This window comes from Cyprinodon variegatus, unplaced genomic scaffold (genome assembly GCF_000732505.1).
Source record: "Cyprinodon variegatus isolate N-32 unplaced genomic scaffold, C_variegatus-1.0 Scaffold116, whole genome shotgun sequence".
Taxonomy (NCBI): domain Eukaryota; kingdom Metazoa; phylum Chordata; class Actinopteri; order Cyprinodontiformes; family Cyprinodontidae; genus Cyprinodon; species Cyprinodon variegatus.
This window is the reverse complement of record NW_015150569.1, coordinates 644825-655021: the sequence shown is the minus strand read 5'-3', so window position 1 is coordinate 655021 and position 10197 is coordinate 644825. Positions and strand designations below refer to the sequence as shown.

The 10197-nt window shown below is 39.4% G+C and overlaps 1 protein-coding gene across 3 annotated transcripts in view; it reads left to right on the top strand.

Annotated features, from left to right (window-relative positions):
• arhgap5 (Rho GTPase activating protein 5) overlaps window positions 1–10197 on the top strand; it is a 58900-nt gene that overhangs the window by 12371 nt on the left and 36332 nt on the right. For all 3 annotated transcript variants that reach the window (XM_015375273.1, XM_015375272.1, XM_015375274.1), the window contains exons 2-3: window positions 951–4880; window positions 8026–8179. In XM_015375273.1, coding sequence (XP_015230759.1) covers window positions 1152–4880; window positions 8026–8179 — 3883 coding nt within the window. In that variant the 5' untranslated portion in view covers window positions 951–1151. The remainder of the gene's footprint in view (window positions 1–950; window positions 4881–8025; window positions 8180–10197) is intronic.

Below are 10197 nucleotides of genomic sequence, written 5' to 3'. Positions count from 1 at the left end.
AAATATCACGAGAGTTTGTAACAGAACGATGAAATTTCATGAGATTTTGAAAGTAAAATAGATCGATAAAATATATTTGAGTATATTATTTTCAAAGTGTCAGAAATGGATAACAAAACTGCTATTTTCAATGACTAATTATTTTTGTCCAGCTTTAACATCGGTATCGATATCGGTTATTGGCTACATGAGTTTTAAAATATCGGCATATCGGATATCGGTCAAAATCCCAATATCGTGCATCCCTAGTTTCTTTGGTGAAAAGTAACATTTTGAAGCCTGGCCACACTCACATGCTTTCATGCCGAAAAAAATCATATAAGTTTTGAATCACAAAGCATTAAGTCTTTGCATCGTCAGTCTGAAGTCTGTAACTCAAGAGCTCTAGGAAGACTTTCCTCAGATATGACATAAGGGAACGGCAACCAAGTTGTGGCTTTGTTTCAAAATGGCAGACTTCCTGTGGGGTTTGTACAATAGTTCCAAGATACTTATTTTTTTGCTCGTGGGTGGGTTACATGTGTTCCATATTTGATAATTTGATAATCCTCAGAAAAAGTATGGTCTGGGGCTGCTTTTGTTTTTAATGGCAAGAAGTCCAATTTTGATAATTGGGCTTTTCCCTCGTGTATTGATGCAGAAAAGCATGTGGGTTGGTCCTAACAATCTGCCTCAGAATCCGCCTCACTGTGACATAAGACCAAAGATTAAGCACAACAGTTGAAGATTCCCCCAAGATCTTTGTGTAGAAATCTTTATGTATACCAGATATTAGAATTCTGATATTCAGTATTAAGTGACATTAACAAAACACATTTTAACACGAATACTAAGATTTCTTTTCATATGGTTGATAGCAAATTAAAACTGATTTATCTGTTTTACTGTCTGGATTCTCTCATGTTTTTGTCTATTTTTTTCTGATTTTTATCTTACTTCATTTCTTCCAGGAATGGAATGAAAGGAGACCCTGGCTGCTTTGACACACCTGAAGAAATAGTCCAGACAAAACACAGTCCATACTGGAGGAAAGAAATTGATCAAAACCATTGAAAAAAGCTCTGACCCACCAACCAGGTGATCTGGAATGATCACCATCTTGATTTATTATTCCCAACACTGACCAAGTTAGCAATGAGTGCGCATATATAATGGCCAAGAATAAGGATGCACGTTCCCTGACATTTTCAGTCAGTGTGGTTGGCCTCTCTGGGACAGAAAAAGAGAAGGGCAATTGTGGGGTTGGCAAGTCCTGCCTATGCAATCGGTATGTGCGTCCAGATGCAGACAACTACTACTCAGAGCACACCTCAGTGCTTAGTACAATAGATTTTGGTGGACGTGTTGTCAACAATGACCACTTCCTGTACTGGGGGGAAGTGAACATTCGCGGGGAGGAGGGTTTGGACTGTAAGATCCAAGTCATTGAACAGACTGAGTTCATTGATGATCAAACGTTTCTTCCACATCGAAGTACCAATCTACAGCCATATACCAAACGTGCTGCAGCAACTAAGCTCCAGTCAGCAGAGAAACTTATGTACATCTGCACAGACCAGCTAGGCTTGGAGCAAGACTTTGACCAGAGGCAGATGCCTGATGGGAAACTGAGCATTGATGGCTTCGTTCTCTGTGTTGATGTTAGCAAGGGTTGTAATAGGAAATTTGATGACCAAATGAAGTTTATTAGCAGCCTTTACTCACAAATCGTTAAGTCAAAAAAACCCATTGTTGTTGCAGCATCAAAGTGTGATGAATGTGTCGACCAGCACTTGAGGGAACTACAGACCTTTGTTGCCACCAAGAAAAACCTGATCTTAATTGAGACATCTGCTCGTTTTAATGTCAATATAGAGCACTGCTTCAATGCTCTTATTCAGCAGATTGATAAAACAAAAGGAAAGCCTAAAACTATACCATACCTGGATGCCTATAAAATCCAACGACAGCTTGTTGCCTCTGTAACAGACAGGTTTGAAAGGCTCATGGTACAAACAGTGAGAGACTATCATATCACGTGGAAAACAGTCGCAAATAACTTGAAGGGTCAACCAGACTATGATGAGTTCATCACCTTGGAGGGATCCCGAAAAGCTTGCAACATGTTCACAAAGCATATTGCACAACTGAAGCAGGAGCATATTAAACGCAGACGAGAAGAGTACTTGGTAACACTTCCAAAAACCCTTAACAATATTTTCTGCAGTCTTGAGGAAGTTGAACACCTCTCATGGCCTGAAGCACAGAGTATAATACGCAACCGCAGTGATTTCCAGTGTTGGTTTGTGATGCTTGATCACACACCTTGGGATGAGACGGACCACATTGATAATAATGATCGCAGAATACCCTTCGACCTCCTCAATACACCTGATGGGGAGAGAATTTACTATGCTCATGTCCAGCATCTAATATCTGAGAAAAGAAGGGTGGAGATGAAAGATAGGTTCAAGAAGACTCTGGAAAGGGTTCATTTTATCAGTCCAGGGCAAGCTTGGGAGGAAGTCATGTGTTTTGTCATGGAAGATGAAGCCTACAAGTACATCACTGAATCTGACAGAAAGGATGTTTACTGTAAGCACCAGCAAGAAATAGTTGAAAAGGCTAAAGAGGATTTTCAGGAGATGCTGTTTGAGCATGCTGAGCTTTTTTATGACTTGGACCTGAATGCAACTCCAAGTTGTGACAAGATGACAGAAATTCACAGTGTGCTTAATGAGGAGCCCAGATACAGAGCATTGCAGAAACTTGCCCCAGATAGAGAGTCCCTTCTCTTAAAACACATTGGCTTTGTCTACCATCCCACTAAGGAAACATGTTTAAGCGGACAGAACTGCGTAGATCTGAAAGTAGAGCAGGTTTTGGCTAACAGACTGGCACAGGTAGACCATGGACGCTCAAATCTCTACTATAGCAGTGCCAATATTGAAAAGATTAACCTTTGTCTTCTTGGAAAAGATGGTCTTTCGCAGGAGCTAGCAAATGAGATCCGAGCTCAGTCCACAGATGATGAGTACACAGTTGATGGTAAAATTTATGAGCTTGAGCTTCTTCCTGTGGATGTCAACTCCACTCTGCTTTTCAGTCACACATGGGCAGCCACTTTCAAGCCTCATGGCTGCTTTTGTGTTTTCAACTCCATGGAGTCTCTTAACTGCATTGGCGATTGCATTGGAAGGATCAGAGCTGAGATACCACAGAATCGACGAGATCAATTTGGCCTGCCGCTTCCTTTTATACTAATTCTATCCAGTCAGAGAGACAGTGTTTGTAAAAACATACCCATTCTGAGGCACCAAGGCCAACAGCTTGCAAACAAGTTGCAGTGCACCTTTGTAGATGGTCCTTCTGGAGTTTTTCCTCGAAAATTCACAGAGTTCCAGATTAAGCAGGGGTTGAGAGCAGTGCTGGAGAATATGAAGCATAACTTTGATGTCTTGGCACCCCTTCCCTGTATAAAAGACATGGCTGAGACGGACCTTAGAATAGTCATGTCTGCTATGTGCTGGGATCCTTTTAGTGTTGATCTTATTCTCTCACCTTTCTTAGATTCCCATTGCTGTAGTGCTGGACAGCCAGGCCAAAGCAATACCCTCATACTTGACAAGATTATTGGGGAAGGCCGAAAAAGGATTCAAGTCACAATACTTTCATACCACTCTGCTATTGGTGTCCGCAAAGATGAACTTGTGCACGGCTATATTCTGGTCTACTCTGCCAAACGTAAGGCATCAATGGCAACCCTTCGGGCGTTCTTGGCTGAAGTCCAAGATGTGATCCCTGTCCAGATGGTGGCAATTACAGATAGCCAGGCTGACTTCTTTGAGAATGATGCCATTAAAGAACTGATGACTGAAGGGGAGCACATTGCCACAGAGATTGCTGCCAAATTTACAGCACTCTATTCTCTGTCACAGTATCACCGCCAGACAGAAGTTTTTACACCCTTTTTCAATGAGGTGTTAGAAAAAAAGCCAAACATTGAAAAGGCCTTTCTGCTTGATAGCTCCTCGCGTGACTGCACCTCTGGAGCCAGTGAAGATGTTTTCCCCACATCACCCCATAGCAATTTGCCAGCTTACAACACCTATTATCTTGAATCTGATGATGACAATGAGGCTCCTCCACCTTACAGTCCAATTGGTGATGATGTTCAACTTCTCCCCACACCCAGTGAGCGGGCAAAGTACAGGATTGACCTAGAAGGAAATGAGTACCCTGTTCATAGCACTCCTACCGGAGACCAAGACCGCAACCACAAAGTGCCCCCACCAGTCAGGCCTAAACCTGTGCACCCTAAGCCTAATGTGAAAAAGCTTGACCCAAACCTGCTTAAAACTATTGAGGCCGGCATGCGGAGCAATCGCAGGGTGCCTCGTAGCCAAGTTCCTTATACTGAAGATGTGGAAGCTTCAGATAACTATGCAGAACCTGCTGACACTCTGGTTAGATCGAGAGCCTTTCACAACGATGACATCTATGTTGTGCCTGAAGACACACACAGCCGTCTAGTGAAAATGAAAAACTCTTTTGGTCATAGCCTTCATTCAGCAGGAGATGAAGAAAACGGATTTGATCGAAAGTCTCAGGCTGTGAGGCGCCCCTCTAAATACAAGCATCGTTCTAAGATCCTGATCAGCAAAACAAAGGCCTATCAAAGACGTTTCCACTCTGACAGTGATGGGGAGGACTTTTGCCCTGCCACACAGAAAAAGAAAAAAGGAAGAGCACACAGAGGCAGTGAGGAGGACCCACTACTCTCCCCAGCTGACCAATGGAAGATTGGTATAGATAATCCTGCAATCACATCTGACCCTGAGCAGGAAGATAAGAAAATGAAAAAGAAGAAAACATCTAAAATGCCAAAGGACCAAAAAAAGGTGAGTCTTCTATATTGTGGAGTTTGTATGATGTCATCCGCGCGCGCCAGCTACCATTCGTTCATTCTGTCTGCTTAACTGCTGCTAGTTTTACTCATATGCCTGGAAGATGTCTAGTGCTAATACCACAGATGATCTCGCTCTCGAAATGGAATTGAACAATTCAGATTAGCTAGCCGAATGAATATAAGGGGTAGAGCGTAGCTGCCTGTTGCCCAGGCTGCCTGTCACAACTGCAGTCCAGCGCGCGGATGACGTCATACAGACTCCGCTTTGTTTTAAAAAAATATATAACCACGGATGTCTGGGGGACAGTGATTTGCCTACATGTTATGAATACTGGTGTACCATAAAGAACAAATTATGAACAGTTTAGTTTTTGCCTTCAACTCGTTGCCCATAGGAAAACGTTACTTGGATATAACAAAACCGAATATCTGCGGAACAGCTCCAAATGACATAAAACTAATATGGGTGAGTAAAACATGTTGTGATAACGTAAAATCCAGGGGCCAATGTAAAAAAAGACGGTGTTCCCCTTTAACGACCAGCACCAAATACCCTATATAATCATTTTATTACCCCTTTAAATGTTGGTGGTGATCCACATCATGATCCAGGTGTAGAAATTTCTTACAGGATTCTTTAACATTATTTAGTGTTGCAAAGAGTGGCAGCAGTGAATATTGACAGCTTCAGCATTAGACTCAAATAGGGTGCAAAAGTATTATACCGAAGACAAAAACACAAGAAAGGTGAGGCATGCCTCTCTCTTAATCTCAATCTGCTGATCAATCAAGGTGGCAGAGCGAATGAAGAAGGTAAGAGCAGGACAAAGACCAGAGGCTACAAAAATACGCTGTGCTTTATGTATAAACGTATGAAAGGATTTTAAGGAAATTAGCAAAGGAAGTTACCATAGGTGCACCTCATTCCAAAGAACAATTAATTAAAATTTGGTAATGACCCCAGTCATGTGTATAGTTTTAACTATAGGTGTAGGTAACAATATGGGACAAAATTTGCGGCTTTACGGAGCCTGCGCCCTCAGAGTGCTCTTCTAGTATTACCTTAATTGCTTATCCCTTTCATTATGGAAACATCCAGCAAATTAGAAATATATCAAAAGAGAGATCGTTAAATCTCAAACATCTATACTCATGTATGAGTATAAGTGTTGGGACTAATACATTATTAACACATTGCAGTAACTACTTTACCTTTGCAGTAACTAGCACTGTAACTAATTAGTTTGTAAAAGTAAGGAGTTATTCATCATTACACTTTAAACAGATTTGTTATCCATTAAGTAACATGTATAAATAAGGACTACACCAGGAAGTGGCGGCCTAGATGGTAGGGCATAGAGCTTGGAATCCTAAGTTTGTGTGTTTAAAACCCACTCCCCCACACTGCCACTCTGGCACTCTAAGCAAGACCCATATCCCCCGATTGCTCCCCGGGCGCTGTCCGATGGCAACCCGCCGCTCCCCAAGGGAATGGGTTAAATGCAGAGGTAAATTTCTCCAATGTGAGATCAACAAAGTTAAATTATTGTTATTATTACAGTTTCTTGGTTTAAGCGTACATAACAGCCACATGCACATGTAAATGTATGTGGCGCACGAAACAGTGAGGCACAACTTCAGCATGAGCACAGAGAAGAGACGATGATTCAGTTACAGCGTTCCCACAAAAACTGTGCTTCTCTGAAGGCTGAATGTTTCTGTGCTTTGCAGAGACTTTATAAATGTGTAATTTTCAGTGAAATCTAATAGCCAGACTGTAGCTGACAGTGATATGATATTGATCATTGATTGACTTTATTGATCTAAAAATGGAGAAATATACTTGTTACATCAGTTCAAACAGTCAAAAGAGAAGAAGAAGGTGCCAAAGGAAGAAAAAGGTGCATGGGTTATATACAGTATATACAATGCTTCCACATATGGCCGCTTTCATTTATTTATTTATTTATAGCAGGAATATTATACAGGGTCATTGCACAGGGTGTTTACATGGATATGGAGTGATATGAGTAACTCGAAAGTAATCCAAATTCTTCCACATTCTGAAGCAGATTGCTTTGTCTAGTAACAAGGTACTTTCATTGGGAAATAATGGCATTACTAACACAGATACTTTTTGGAGAAGTAACTATGACTTGTTACTTTTCAAAGTCATGTTTCCAACACTCATGAGTGCGTATGCATTTTTATAGCTTTGCTACCTCTGTTGCAGATGAACTTGGTAAGTAATTTTTTTGCACAACTGAGTGCTACACATTATCCTTATGGCTTGCCAGGTTAGAAGTTTATACCCTCATGGATTAATCAGTGTTGAAAGTGTGTTTTTGAGAAAAAAAAATACATGGATAAAAAAGAGAAAACAAAATGGAATGGAATAGACAACGTTGTGCAAATCAGTATAGAATCATCCTATGTCAGTAAATGAGTCATGACTGCATCGGTGATGCTGTTGAATAAACAGTTAAGAAGAACAAGAGGCTATTGTTGGAACATGTTTATTGACTGGCTCGGCGTTTGAGAGCAAGTAGATACATCTGCTAAAGAAAAGTATCAGTGTGGAGGTGAGTTGGAACCTACTTTAACCAAGAAACATAGCTTTTGATAATTGTGTCTTTATGGGCATTTCTTTCCTCAATCTTTTTGCCATTTTTCTGTTTTTGTACTAGATCAAAAAAACCTAACTGAATTGATATTATTATCAGTGGGTATTTTTATTTCTAGTTTTTTGAGTTCTTTCCTATTTCTTATAAAATAAACTTTATTTTGTGAACAATCAGCAGAATGTGATTTATTTTTTATACGTTAGTATAATCTTTTGATACAGCCCTAATCTCAACGACATTTTTCTGTTTCTTCATCTTTCATTTCATCTACCACAGGTTCTCAATTTTCTTCAAAGGTCCTGAATATAAAAATATATGTCCTTTCCTCAACTCCTTTCCTTTCTTTCTTATGAATATTCACTAATTTCTTTTCTTTTGTTTTCTCCTTCTCCTTACTTCTTTGTTCCAGTTAGTGTTAAATATATTGTTTTAGTGTTGCTTTGCAATTTTTATTCTTTCCACCTGCTTGGCTTTAAATAGCTTTTAACTGTCTCATCTTTCTTTTACTTCTAGCCCAAATCGACCAAGCCCCCAAAGCCACTTTACCCACCCACTCGGAGAACCTGGGATAGTAACTACTTTGGCGTTCCACTGCAGAATCTGGTGACTCCAGAGCATCACATCCCTCTCTTTGTTGAAAAATGTGTTGACTACATAGAACGCACAGGTCAGCTATTATTTTTTTTTTTATGATTTCTTTCTTTCAAATAATTTTTTCACGTACCTAAAATATGCCATTGGTTTCAGTCAATCAAGATTTATTTATTAGTAAACTATTTTAAATATTGGATCAGCATTTTACTAATTATTCCCTTGGGGGATTAATAGACATAAGTGCGGTGGAACCATTTTTTGTAAGCATGACTTGGTTTACAGAAACTTCTTAAATATGGACACCATAGACATTTACAAAAATATATTGCTCTAAGGACAACCCCCCAACCCCCCCAACCCCAAAAAAAAAAAAAAAAAAAAACATCCAATGTGGGAATTAACTACTTGAGTGAAACAAGAACCCCTGTTTTCACCTGATAATAATGTAGTGGTTATAGATCAAAGTTTCATAGAAGAAGAGGCATACAAGTACATCACTGAATCTGACAGAAATTATGTTTACTGCAAGCACCTGAAAGAAATTGTTAAAAAGGCTAAAGAGGATTTTCAGCAGATCTATGCTGTTTGAAACATGCTGAGCTTTTTTATGTATCAATGACAGAAATTCACAATCTGTCACAAAATGTAATCAAATTCCAGGTAAAGAGGAAACCAGACATGATGGCAACTTAAACTCTCTGGGACATTGTTTTATTTTCGTCTTTTTGATCTATAAAAGACTGAATAATTCAATTGGGATTTTTAAATGTTTTGTAAAGAAGTCCTCATCTATGACTTGTTCTTTCTACTAGAGCTTAGAAAAAGTTAGCTTTTCCTGTCTTACCTCAGAAAGCAATATTTAAATCACACATTTATTTTTTAGTTCTAATTGAGATATCTTGTTAAATATTCTTGAAGTATTTTTTTTCCTGTCACAGTTATAAAATAGTTCAGTGGTTCTATCCTTAGTTTTTAAGTTCTCAGAAAACTCAAGATCAATTCTTATATTTTGTCAAAAGGTTGGCAATTTTATCTTTAATAGCACAATTAAAGAATATTCAATCTGTGTCCAATATACACAGAATGTTTAATTTATTCCTATACAAAGTGTCGACAGGTCTTATGCATGAAATATACATGTGAATATAATCAAATGTAGTATGGTTTTCTACCTAACTTAAGAGTAAGAATCCGTTTTGAAATGCACACTTTTTATTACTACTACACAAACTTTATCTCGCCAGGCAAAACATTTGCAACAATTTTTTCTATATAATGTCACAATACAAATATTGGCAATCTTTTTGTTCTGATTCAGTTTACCACTAAATTCTAAATTTGCCCATTTGCTTAAAAAAAACAAACAGTTTTAATAATTTTTAAATACCAGTGTGTATCTGGTGTAGTTAGCCCTTTTTTATAGTTAACTACAGTGATGGGCAGTAGCGCCGCTACATGAAGCGAAGCTATTAGTTTAACTAGATGTTCCAGTAGCTTGACCGTAGCGTCGCTGCTTTATTTATCAAGTAACTTTCCTGTAGTGACGTTATTGCTTTGATCAAGTAGCGAGGTAGCGTCCACAAACGCTACAAAATCCAGGGCATAACTAAGAAATGAAACCAGGTTTTCTATTTTGAAACAACAATCAGCCACAAAACTACTGTAAATAGCAGTTTCAGCTGATGCTCTTACAAATGGCGTAGTAGCACAGGCACACTCAGTAGGGTTAAACAAGCGCACCCTCCCGGAGGCTGTCGTTCTATTGGCTGGAAAGGTTGCTAGGCGACGATCCAACCGCCATCCGAAAGATAGCAAAAAAAATCTGCAAGCAGAGCCTACGGGTTTGCGAGCGTATCTGAGACTCGAGCAGAGTTTGTGCGCGATGAGGAGGCAAGCAAGAGGAGAAAATATCTGTGCAATAAGCATTAAATCTGAGAGAAGAAACAAAGATTTGAGAGAGAAAAGAAAATATTTGAGAGAGCGCATGTTTTGAGTGTGAGCATTATAAGTTTTGAGTGCAAGAAGATGAAATTCGTACTCGTACTCGTCGTCTCCAGCTTTATCCGGAACAGGGTCGCGGGGGCAGCAGAC